The sequence below is a fragment of the Bos grunniens genome, chromosome 13, assembly GCF_055505025.1.
Source record: "Bos grunniens cultivar Pamir isolate PY7600 chromosome 13, Bosgru_T2T1.0, whole genome shotgun sequence".
In the NCBI taxonomy this organism is placed as follows: Eukaryota; Metazoa; Chordata; class Mammalia; order Artiodactyla; family Bovidae; genus Bos; species Bos grunniens.
The window spans coordinates 31,628,112-31,640,244 of record NC_141177.1 but is presented as its reverse complement, the minus strand read 5'-3'; the positions used below and the strand labels follow the sequence as shown (position 1 = coordinate 31,640,244).

General features: G+C 42.0%; 1 protein-coding gene across 20 annotated transcripts in view; it reads left to right on the top strand.

Moving 5' to 3' along the window:
- Positions 1-12,133, top strand: part of DNAAF9 (dynein axonemal assembly factor 9) — a 167,185-nt gene that overhangs the window by 96,607 nt on the left and 58,445 nt on the right. For all 20 annotated transcript variants that reach the window (XM_086333297.1, XM_086333296.1, XM_086333314.1 and 17 more), the window contains 3 exons: positions 56-126; positions 1,018-1,068; positions 1,650-1,737. In XM_086333297.1, the coding sequence (XP_086189423.1) occupies positions 56-126; positions 1,018-1,068; positions 1,650-1,737 (210 nt within the window). The remainder of the gene's footprint in view (positions 1-55; positions 127-1,017; positions 1,069-1,649; positions 1,738-12,133) is intronic.

Below are 12,133 nucleotides of genomic sequence, written 5' to 3'. Positions count from 1 at the left end.
GCAAGGTGGGCTCTGGTGGTGGGCAGTAACCGACATGTCTGTGGTCTTCCTGCAGATGGCACTGTTATCACAGAAACCAGCTTTATAATCCTGACAGCTGCCATACCCAGATTCTGCTCCTGGCTGGTTAGTATCATTCATCAGGTGAAAACGGAGATAAACGTGGAGAAACTGGGGAGAAAATTTAAGGACGAGTCTCTGGTGGGATGTCAGATCCTGACCTAACCACTGTTCAGATAGAAGTTTTTATCTCTGCTCTTCTTCTCTATGCAAATGAATCTAATTTCATTAACGTGTAATCTGGGGAAAGTTCCAAAAGAAAGTAAATTATCTGGGTCCCTGTTAAATTGTCAAGGGAAGAAGTTAATATCCTCATTTTACAGATGAGGAGCCTGAGGTTTAGAAATCTCCCAACCTGTCCAGGGTCACACAGGAAGTGAAAAGTGGATCGTGTGCTCCCTTTTCTGTCAGAATAGTTGCTGCTGAGTTTTTACAACCATGTCTCTACATGTGGAAAGGTCCCATCTTCATCTGTGGGACTCGGTCTGAATCTCTGGTGCCTTGGGACACAAAGTACTAGTAATGGTCTAAGTACCTATTTCAGAATTTGTTTATATTCTGTTTCTACAATTCTGAACTGAATAAAGACAAGCAAAAGTCATCCTCTAATGTGAACATGTTTAAATGAGAACACATTCAAAATATTTTAGTATGTTCTCTTTCCTTCATCCCTAAAATTCGTTTTCTCCAAAATGAAATGTAAGTGGAGACTAACATACTCTCTCCACATAATGTAGGCTCATTTAGCTGGACTTCATGTCCCTGTAAGGGAGCCTACCATGGCCTGTGCTCTGCATCTGGTATCCAGCAACCAGGTCTGCCAGCCATCAGGGCCTGAGAACCCTGGATTTGACAGAGAGACTGCTCTCTTAGAAATATGTGAACACAGGGGGAGACCTAGCAGAGTTTATGCCCTTGAAGCAGTGAATTGAAAATCTGTACTCCTTTTGGACACAGGTAGAAGATATTGAAGTAAAATTGTCTGAGAAAACCCAGCAGTCAGTTCTGGTAAGCAGACTTCTTATTCTTAATGTTGTCAAGATGAAATGTAAACAATTTATAAAAACAATTTAACATATTTCATCTTACTGCTAATCTAAGGGTTCTATACCTCCTTGTCTCAATTCCTGTTGTATTCTTCCCCTTCAGAGCAGAGCTCTAGAAATAACCACGTATGGAGTACACAAGCGGGATTCTTACTGCCATTTAAACCTTTCCGTGTTTTTTCAAAATCTCTCAGTACTTTTAGAAGCAGTTCTCAAATTGAGACATATAGAACTGAAGGTCAAGGCTTTAGGCCAAGGAGAAGCCACCTCTGTTATCAGAGGATATAAATTTACTGGAATATGGACAAGCATTGCAGACCATGGTGCCTAGACTGAGAGGACCTTAACATTTTTCTTCTCAGCATAAGTCACAGGTGCCAGTAATATGGCAAAGAGCCAAGAAGTGCCAAGAACTGGAAGAGAAGTTGAGTATATCTGAGGCTGACTTAGCAGCTTTTGTAGACATACAAACGTGGACAGAAATTTTGATTCTGTCAGTGTTTATGCTATAAATCACCTGCTCTTTGTGTTTGTTTTTTCAAGGGAGATGAGTGTTTCCTGGGTACTTTTCTAACTAGAGGAGAAGGAGCATACCTTTATTCTAGTAATTCACAATCTTTGCCTGAAGAAGGTGAGCAGCTCTGACTTTTCTGTTTTTTACTCTGTCTGGGTCCCTCTTTCACAGGTTTTGACATGAATGTTGTAATTAATGATACATGGGATATTTGAAAAAACTTTTGAGTGTAGAAGTGTTTTCCCACAGCTTTTCTCTTTTGATCTGTCCATTTTCCAGATGAGGAGACTTGTGCTAGAAAGGACTGCCGCCAACTGCACTGGTCCTCTTGTTGCTGCCTGAGGATTGCTCTCAGGATGGGCTAGAGCAGCAGCATGTCCAGAAATAGGTTCTGTTGGGCCAAAACAAAATCTGGATTAGTTTTTTATATCTGTGTAACAAATCACCACAAATTTCATAGCTTAAAACAACATGCATTTATTATCTCACAGTTCTGTGGGTCAGAAGTCCAGGCAAATTTTGCTAGATTTCTGTGTAGGGTTTCATAATACTGAAGTCAAGGCATCAGCGGGCTTATCTCTGGAGTCTCTGAGAAAGAACCTGCTCCCAGGCTCATCCAGGTTGTTTGCAGAGTCCATTTCCTTCAGACTGGAGAACTAAGGTTCTTTTTTTTGTTGCTGGCTATCAGCTGGAAGCAGTCTTAGCTCCTACTTCCAGAGGTCCTTGCCCTGTGAAAGAACCTGCATCGTGTTGAATCTCTGACACTGTTAATCTCTCTGAACTCCTCTTCTACCACCCAGAGAAAACTCTGCTTATAAAGGGCTCATGTGATTGGAGGAGACCCAATCACATAATCTCCTTTTTGCTATATGATGTTACACAAACACTGGAGTAACCTAAGAAGCTGAAGGTCATGGGGGCTGTCTTAAATTTCTGCCTACCATAGTATGCCCTCTGACCCCAACAGTTCTCACATGAAAGATATAATCAACCCCCATCCAAGAGCCTCATTCCATTATGGCAGCAATTCAAAGTCTTAACTCTGACCAGCTGAAAAATCCAAAAATCTCATCATCAAGATTATCTAAATCAGCTGTAGGTGAGGCGCTGGCTTGTAATTCATAAAGTACAGCTCCTGAACAAGATTCCTTTCCATCTGTGGACCTGTGAAATTAGAGGCTCTTTATCTTCCCTAGCCCTCCCAATGTACAAGGTAGGAGTAGTATAGGGTATAGACATTTATATTAAAAAGGAGTCCCAAGCCCAAGACAACTTTGAAATTAAGCTAGGCAAACTCCAGCTCCTGGATTAGGTTTCAAGGCCTGGGAATAGCCCTCCAAGACCCTTAGCTCTGTCCTCTGGGTTCTTTGTTCTACTTGTTAAACTCTTAGTTCTGCCTCCTGGGTTCATGACTCTACCCTCTTAGTTTGTGACTATACCTGTGTCATCCTTCCTTTTCGTGAAGGTGACACTTTGTAGCTTATTAGTTTTTCAGCCTGCTTCTTGCCTCTAGAATTTTGGGGGTCCAACAGGCTCCTTTCATTTTCTATTCTCTCTATCCCCTTCAATCCAAACTGGCAGTATTTCTGCTGATTTAAAGTTCTCAAGAACTCTGTGGGTCTTGCATGGATTTCCTGGGATTCATTCCATACTCCTTTTGGTCTCCTCAAAATAACGTATTCTTATGAGTCCTATTCTTTCCATGTTAGATAAGCCTTTTTTGTTCCACAAATTCCTCATCCTTTACTAAGCAGATTCTCTCTCTGGATAATTTGTTCTTCTTGAAAATTCTCTCCAGTGGCAAGTTGCTCTCCATGTTCTCAGATCACTGGTTAAACTTTAGCTTCTCCATTGTCACAGAAGACAAAACACAAGGAGTTCTGGTTTTCGATCCACAAAATGCCAGGTAGCGTTCACTATCATGACTGTGCTGTGGCCCCTGCATTCCTGCCTCTCCAGATCCTGGTGCAGAAGACCAGGAAGTTAGGAACATTTGCTGAAAACAAGAGTGTGTGTGACAGTACTCCCAGCCTTGAGGCAGAATTGCATAATGTTTTAAAATCAGCTTGTAGACACAACACAGAGACAGTTATACTCTGTCATAGTTGAGCCAGTTATAATATTTAGCAAGGATATTTGCCAAAATCAGTTTTCACCTTCTTAGCAAAAGGCCTTGTTAAAAAAATAATCTTACACTGTATTGAGTTATCCAGCAAGATTCAGTCTATCCTGAGATCTCTGTTGTTGTTCAGTCACTAAATCATGTCCGACTCTTTGCCACCCTATGGACTACAGCATGCCAGGCTCCCCTGTCCTCCACTGTCTCCTGGAGTTTGCTCAAATTCATGTCCATTGAGTCAGTGATACTATTTCTTCCTCTGCTGCCTTCTTCTTTTACCTTCAATCTTTCCCAGCATCAGGATCTTTTCCAATGAGTCTGCTTTTTGCATCAGATAGACAAAAGTATTGGAGCTTCAACTTCAGCGTCAGTCTTTCCAATGAACATTCAGGGTGAATTTTCTTTAGGATTGACTGGTTTGATTTCCTTGTAGTCCAAGGGACTCTCAAGAGTCTTCTCCAGCACCACTGTTCAAGAGCATCAATTCTTCGGCACTCCGCCTTCTTTATTGGAGAAGGGGATGGCAATCCACTCCAGTATTCTTGCCTGGAGAATCCCATGGACAGAGGAGCCTGGCAGGCTACAGTTCATGGAGTCACAAAGAGTTGGGCACGACTGAGTGACTAAGCAGCAGCAGCAGCCTTCTTTATGGTGCAGCTCTCACTTCCATACATGACTACTGGAAAAACCATAGCTTTGACTATACAGGACTTTTGTTGATTTGCCTTTGAACTGATTCCCAGTTGATTCTGAAGAATGAACATGCCAGCAGCCCAGACCAGTGCCTTTTCTCTGGCTTTGAACCCTTGGGACTAAAGAAAATTAAATCAGGTGGAAATCACATGCTCACTTACAAGTAATTTAAAAATGGCAGAGCAGGACATGTGCTCATCTTCTGCGAGAACTCCAAAATTGCAACTCACTGCTGAACTACCATCAACAGGAGAATGTTGGATACCACCAAAAAAAGATACCACATGTCGAAGGGCAAAGGAGAAGATCCAACAAGATGGTAGGAGGGGCAAAACCACATTTAGAATCAAACCCAATAACTGCCAGAGATGCCGGAGGGCTCAAACAAAACTTTGTGTGCACCAGGACCCAAAGGCCCCACAGAGACTGAGCCAGACCTGCCTTTCAGTGTTTGAGTGTCTCCTGTCAAGGCATGGGTCAGCAGTGGCCTGCCACAGGGACAGGGACTCTGGCTGCAGCAGACCTGGGACATGTGGTATGTGGCCTAAGCCCTTTTAGAGGGGGTTACCATTAGCCCCACCATAGAGCCACTGAGCAGACGACCCACAAACTGCAGTACTATTATACCAAAGAAATTCTCGCAATGTTAAAAAATTCTAGGACCCACAACAGATATCCCAACCTGGGGATCTGGCAAAGGAACTGAGAATCCCCAGGGAATTTGACTTTGGGGGCCAGTGGAATTTAATTACAGAACTTCCACAGGACTGGGGAAAACAGACTCTTGGAGGGCACACGCAAAACTGTGTGTGCACCAAGACGCAGGAGAAAGGAGCAGTGTCCCCACAAGAGACTGAGCCAGACTTGCCTTTGAGTGTCCAGGAGTCTCTGGTGGAGGCGTGGGTTAACACAGTGGCATGCTGCGGGGTCAGGGGCACTGAATACAACAGTGTAGGCAAAAGTCTTTTGGAAGGAGGTCGCCATTACCACCATTACCCCTACCATAGTTTGGCCTCAACCAAACAACAAGGAGGGAACACAGCCCCATCGATCAGTAGAAAATTGGATTGAAGATTTACTGAGCATGGGCCCACCCATCAGAACAAGACCCAGATTCCCCCACATCAGTCTCTCCATTCAGGAAGCTTCCACTAGCCTCTTATCCTTATCCATCAGAGGGCAAACCAGAATGAAAACCAGTCATACAAAACTAACCAAACCGATCACATGAGTTACAGCCTTGTCTGACTCTGTGAAACTATGAGCCATTGCCATGTAGGGCCACCCAAAATGGATGGGTCATGGTGGAGAGTTCTGATAAAACTCTCCAGTGGTCCACTGGAGAAGGAAATGGCAAACCACTTCAGTATTCTTGCCTTGAGAACCCCATGAACAGTACGAAAAGGCAAAAAGATAGGATACTGAAAAACAAGCTCCCCAGGTTGGTAGGTGCCCAGTATGCTACTGGAGAAAAGTGGAGAAATAACTTAAGAAAGAATGAAAAGATGGAGCCAAAGTGAAAACAGTGCCCAGTTGTCGACGTGACTGGTGATGGAAGTCAAGTCCAATTGCTGTAAAGAACAATATTGCATAGGAACTGGAATGTTAGGTCCACAAATCAAGGTAAATTTGTGGATCACTAAAAAACTGTGGAAAATTCAAGAGATGGGAATACCAGACCAACTTACCTGCCTCCTGAGAAACCTGTTTGTAGGTCAGGAAGCAACTGTTAGAACCGGACATGGAATAATGGACTGGTTCCAAATTGGGAAAGGAGTACGTCACGCCTGTATATTGTCACCTTGCTTTTCTAACTTATATGCTGAGTATATCATGTGAAATACCAGGCTGGATGAAGCACAGCTGGAATCAAGATGGCCAGAAGAAATATCAATAACCTTAGATAGGCAAATGACACCATCCTTATGGCAGAAAGCGAAGAGGAACTAAATAGCCTCTTGATGAAAGTGAAACAGGAGAGTGAAAAAGCTGACTTAAAACTCAGCATGCAAAAAAACTAAGATCATGGCATCTAGTCCCATCACTTCATGGCAAATAAATGGCGAAACAGTGGAAACAGTGAGAGACTTTATTTTCTTGGGCTCCAGAATCACTGCAGATGGTGACTGCAGCCTTGACATTAAAAGACGCTTGCTCCTTGGAAGAAAAGCTATGACCAACCTAGACAGCATATTAAAAAGCAGAAACATCACTTTACCAATGAAGGTCTGTATAATCAAAGGTATGGTTTTCCAGCAGTTATGTGTATATGTGATAGTTGGACTGTAAAGAAAGCTGAGCGCCAAAGAATTGGTGCTTTTTAACTGTAGTGTTGGAGAAGACGCTTGAGAGTCCCTTGGACAGTAAACAAATCAAACTAGTCAATCCTAAAGAAAATTAACGCTTAATATTCATTGGAAGAACTGATGTGGAAATTGAAAATTCAGTTCTTTGGCCACTTGATGTGAAGAGCTGACTCATTGGAAAAGACCTTGATGCTGGGAAAGATTGAGGGTAGGAGGAGAAGAGGTTGACAAAAGGTAAGGTGTTTGGATGGCATCACCGACTCAATGGACATGAATTTGAGCAAATTCCGGAAAATAGTGCAGGACAGGGAAGCCTGGCATGCTGTAGTATATAGGGGAACAAAGAGTCGAACACAACTTAGCAACTGAACAACAGCAACAACTAGTTTTGTCATAGCTTTCCTTCCAAGGAACAAGCGTCTACACAAGAATAAAGCACACAAACCAGGAATTTCTCGAACCTTGTCACACACCTGAGAGCTTAGATTTCACACTTTCTTAGTTTCTGAGGAAAATGTAGTTTGAATCAGGAGATGGTTTTCTGAGGCCAGAAGTTTCAGTAGGAGCAGAGAATTTAAATAGAAGTGTGTTAAGCATTTTACCACTTTAGGGCTCAGGTCAGTTTTATAGGACTTGAAGTTTATAATTCTTTGGGGCTCTTGTAAGGAAAGTAACACATAAAATAAGTCTCTTCCTGGGCCTTGGAAGGGGGCTTAAGCAGGTGATGAGGGGTCCTGAAGTTTAAATATCCTTTGGATCTAGGTAAATCTGCCTGTTGCAGATTTACCTCTGAAGACATTTTAAAAAGTCACCATTGTGCTTATTTTGATTGATCTTCATACGTTGAGCCCCATAGAAGGTGAAAAAGTTGCCTGAGGTTCTAGTACAAGTTAGTGATAACATCTGGAGGGTGGTCCAGGTCTTTTACTTTTCAGTCTAGGGAAGGCTCAGTGAAAAAGAATAGTACTTCCTTTACCTTGAAATGTTTCCAGTTCTGTTTAAATTTTTTCTTCCTCAGTTAGTGACTTCTGCTATCACAAGGCTTTTTGTTATGCAGCTTTCTGTTCATTCGTTTCCTTTATATGCCCTTCTCTTCCCCACCCTGCTGACCTTGGTCAGGCTGGCTGCCAAATACCTAATCCTCTGGAGCCTGCTTTATTTATTTGTTTATTAAATGATGACCTTATCAAGGGTCATTTTTTTTTTTTTAATTATTTTTGGCTGTGCTGGATCTTCCTTGCTGCACAGGCTTTTCTTTAGTTGTGGTGAGTGGGGGCTACTCTCTAGTTGCAACGTGCAGGCTTCTCATTATGATGGCTTCTCTTGTTGTGGAGCACAGGCTCTGTAGGCTAGGCTGCAGAGCTTCAGTAATTGCCGGCTTCAGTAATTGCAGCACTTGGGCTCAGTAGTTGCGACTCATGGCCTCTAGAGCACAGGCTTAGTAGTAGTAGTGCACTGGCTTAGTTGCCCTGCAGCATGTGGGATCTTCCCGGACCAGCGATCGAACTTGTGTCTCCTGCATTGGCAGGCAGCTTCTTCACCACTGAGCTCCTGGGAATCCCAGGAGCCTGCTTTAGAGTTTACCACATACACCTATATCCCTAAACAATGTCTTATTTTTTAATTAAATATAAATTAGAATCATACTCTGTCGTATTCTTCTGGGATTTGCCTTTTTTACTCAGTATTCTGATCCTCAGATTCATCCAGATTGTTTTGTGTAGTCATATAGTTGATTCATTTTCATGATTCCATAGGATTGCTTTGTGTGAAGATATGCTGTTTATCCTTTTGACTCTTGGTGGACATTTGGGTTCTTTATAGTTTTTCGCTGTTGTAGACAGTGCTGTTGTGAGCATTTTCATATATGTCCCTTGGTGCACCTGGCACTAGATAGTGCCTTGCAACACGTCTTTCTTGCTGTATCTAAAGACGTAATTGCCGTCTATTTTATCTCAGTCCTCTGACTTCCCTGCTACATTTCTGGCTGGTTGTATCAACAGCACTGAGATCTCTGGTATGTTGGTCCTCCCTTAATGTTTGCCACTATGATTGCTTCAAGTTTTGATATCTCTTTGTGTGGAATTTTCTGTGCTTTGCCCCCAAATAAAGTCAGCCACTCTGACAAGCCTGCCTCACTCCCTCATAAGACTTCTGCACCATGGAGCTGGAAGAGAGGTAATGTGAATAGCCTCAAGCTAAAATATTCCAATTTCTACTATTTTTACCAAGTTTCAGTAGAATTCCTTGAATGCATTTCAGTTTTGTTGTATAACTTTGGTCTGTTACCAGAGTCCTTAACTTTTTGTTTTTGACAGTCAGTCCAGTTTTATGGCTGTTTCCTGGGGAGAGAATTTTCCAGACTCCTCACAGCCATTTCAGAAGTTCCAAACCCCAGGACTTCTGAAAAGATATTTTCACTTGGTAAAGAACTGTAGGTTGACCATTCCTTTCTGGGCTTTACAGATGTAGCTGTACTCCACTGTCTTCTTGCTTACATTGTTTTTGAGCAGAAATCTACTGTCATTCTTATCTCTGTTCCTTTCTATATAACTCCAGCTGCTTTGAAGATTTTCTTTCTTTTTATCATAGATATTAAGCAGTTTGATCTTTATGTGACTGCTGTGGTTTGTTGCTTATCCTTGGGATTTATTTAGCTTCTTGAATCAATGGATTTAGAGTTTTCCTCAGACTTGAAAATTTTTTGCTCATTATTTCTTCAGTTTTTTCCCTTTGCTTCAAGGATTCCAATTACATACAATTGGCTGCCTAAAGTTGTCTCACCACTCCCTGATTCTCTGTACAATTATTTTTAGTCTTTTTTTCTCTTTGTGTTTTATTTTGCATATTTTCTGCATATTTTAATTTACTAATCTTTTGTTTTGCATTGTTGTTACAAGTTTTTTAAATTATCATTTGTTAATTGGAACAGAAGGTGCTGGATGGTGAGCCAGGTCCAACAAAAGACCACTAAAGAAATTGAAATAGAGAAGCGTATTATTCACAAATCCAGGAGGAAGTATATGGGATGCGCTGATGGGTCACACAGACAAACAGGGGAGAGGGGTCAAAGCAAGGTTCGGGCTAGACCTGGGGTATGTGCCTTAATTAAAGTCTGTGGGTGGAGTGCTTTGAGTTTTCCCAGGCTAAGGCCAAACTGGCCCATTCAAACCAAAGAGAGTGGAGGTTTTGGTAAGCTCCATGGGGTGATGAAGTCAATTTGACTATATAAGGGGCACACAAGGGGAAGACTTTTGATGACAAGGGCTGCTGGGAAAGTCTTATTAGGAACTTACATTTGCTTGTGACTCTGCAGGCTGTTGTCTAGGACATGTGCTTGCATGAAGAGCCCATAGTGTCAGTTTAAGGCCTGTGCAGGCCACGTGGCCATACTAAATGAAATCTGAGGCAGCAGTACCATGGAATAGCTAACCTCTCAAGAATTGTCTCATGTCATTAGTCTCACTCAGTGTTTTTTTTTTCTTCTCAGGAAATGTATTTTTCATCTCTAGAAGTTCTGTTTAGATCCTTTTTACATCTTTCACGTCTCAAGTTAGCATAGTTCTGTCTTTCCTCTAGCCTTGAACTTATGTGATACAATTATAATAATTGTTATATTTCTCTTCTAGTCTTATCTCGGCCTTTCTTTTTAAGTTTTGTCAGGCAGGAGGCAGAGTAGCATTTAGTTTAGAACTAATTTTACCCCAGTACTGAGTCAAAATCCTTCTGAGATCTCTAGCTGCCATCCCTATAAAGCATGAGGTTTTCCACTGTGGCTGGTAGGAATGGGCAGAACAGTGCAAGGTATGAATTGATATTCATTATTTTACATGGGCATATCCATTTTTTTCTAGCATCATTTGTTGAAAAGACTCTCCTTTTACTTTAAATTGTCTTTGTACCTTTGTTGAATATCAGTTGACTATATATCTACTATCTTCTACAAGCCTAGTGAATGGTTGACACTCAGGCAGCGCTTTCATTATTCCTGTAGCAATTTACAGATTCAGAGTATTTTTTCCATCAGACAGAGATTATTTAGCAATGAGGAGCAGAGATGCTAATACCATTGACGCATAAAGTCTTGAGAATTCTGGTGACCAAGCTTTCACTTTCCTGTGATGGGAAGGCCCAGACAGTGGCCATCTGTTTGATTATGTACCCTCTCATGTGTTCCCTTGGGCCCATATGAACTGTTGAAGGACACTTTAAAAGAAACTTCTCTATAGTACTGACCATGAATGAATTAGACAGCATATACCTACAACATACATAATACCCGTAGTTGCATGTTACCTATGGTGTAGATGACTCTCAGGAATAGGATGTTGAAAGAGGTAAGCAAGTCACAGAATAAATGTGTGCTAAGATTCCATCCGTATGAAAGTAAAACAGACAAGACTAAGTCATATATAGTTTATAGATACATTGAAGTATGGTGAAACTGTATAGAATTTGGGATGTTGGTTCCCTTTCAGTGGAAGAGTATGTTTGAGGAAGAACACTCAGGAGGCTTCAAAGGCACGAGGAATACTTGATTTCTTAGGCTGAGTGGTGTAGTACTTCACATACTGTCATACATACAGAATGAAGAGTATCCACCCATTGCATCATATTTTCCCAGCAGTGATAGTGTTCCCTATTTATACAGGCTGGGCCATTGGAGGATTTTTATTTGTACAGCCTGTTGTCTGAAGGAGAAAAAGCCAAATTTTTATCATTAATGCTTGGTGTCTTATTTTTCCCCGAGGGCTCATTCCTCTCCTGTTAGACTTCTGGGGATGTAGAAGTCAATAGTAGTCCTGATGTAGTCCCCTTGCTCCTTGGGTACTGAGTGTGAACTTCCTCTTACCTTGAGTTTTCAGACTCGCAGAATAGAGAAGGAATGACGGAGCCCATCAAGCAAGGCACCAATGATTAGATAAGAAGACAGGGTTCAGAAGACCTTAGGATTTGGCTCCCACAGTCACTGAGAAGCCCCTACAAAAGCATATCCCATCAGACCACAGTTTGACAGTCATGAGTCCAGAACAGATACCTAAAGCATTACTACTTCAAGTGGATTGGGATCTGAGAGACCAGGGCACTGGCACCAGACCACCCAGTGATGGACTTCAGTTATCTCACATGTTACTATTCCCAGAGCAAAACTAATGGGTAGCTGTGACATCAGTCTCTGCACCGGTACTATAATCAGCTCTTGTGTACTGAGTCCTTGCCCTGGATCAGGCCCCATAGTGAGTGCTTTTCCATACTTGTGAATTTCTCCCTTCCTCTTTTCCATTTTGTTTTGAGGCTTCAGAATCTAGAGGGAGAAAAAGTGCTGGAGATGACCTCCCTGATCTGCCTCTTTTCCCATCATCCCAGTGACTATGTGGAATATGCCAACTTTCAG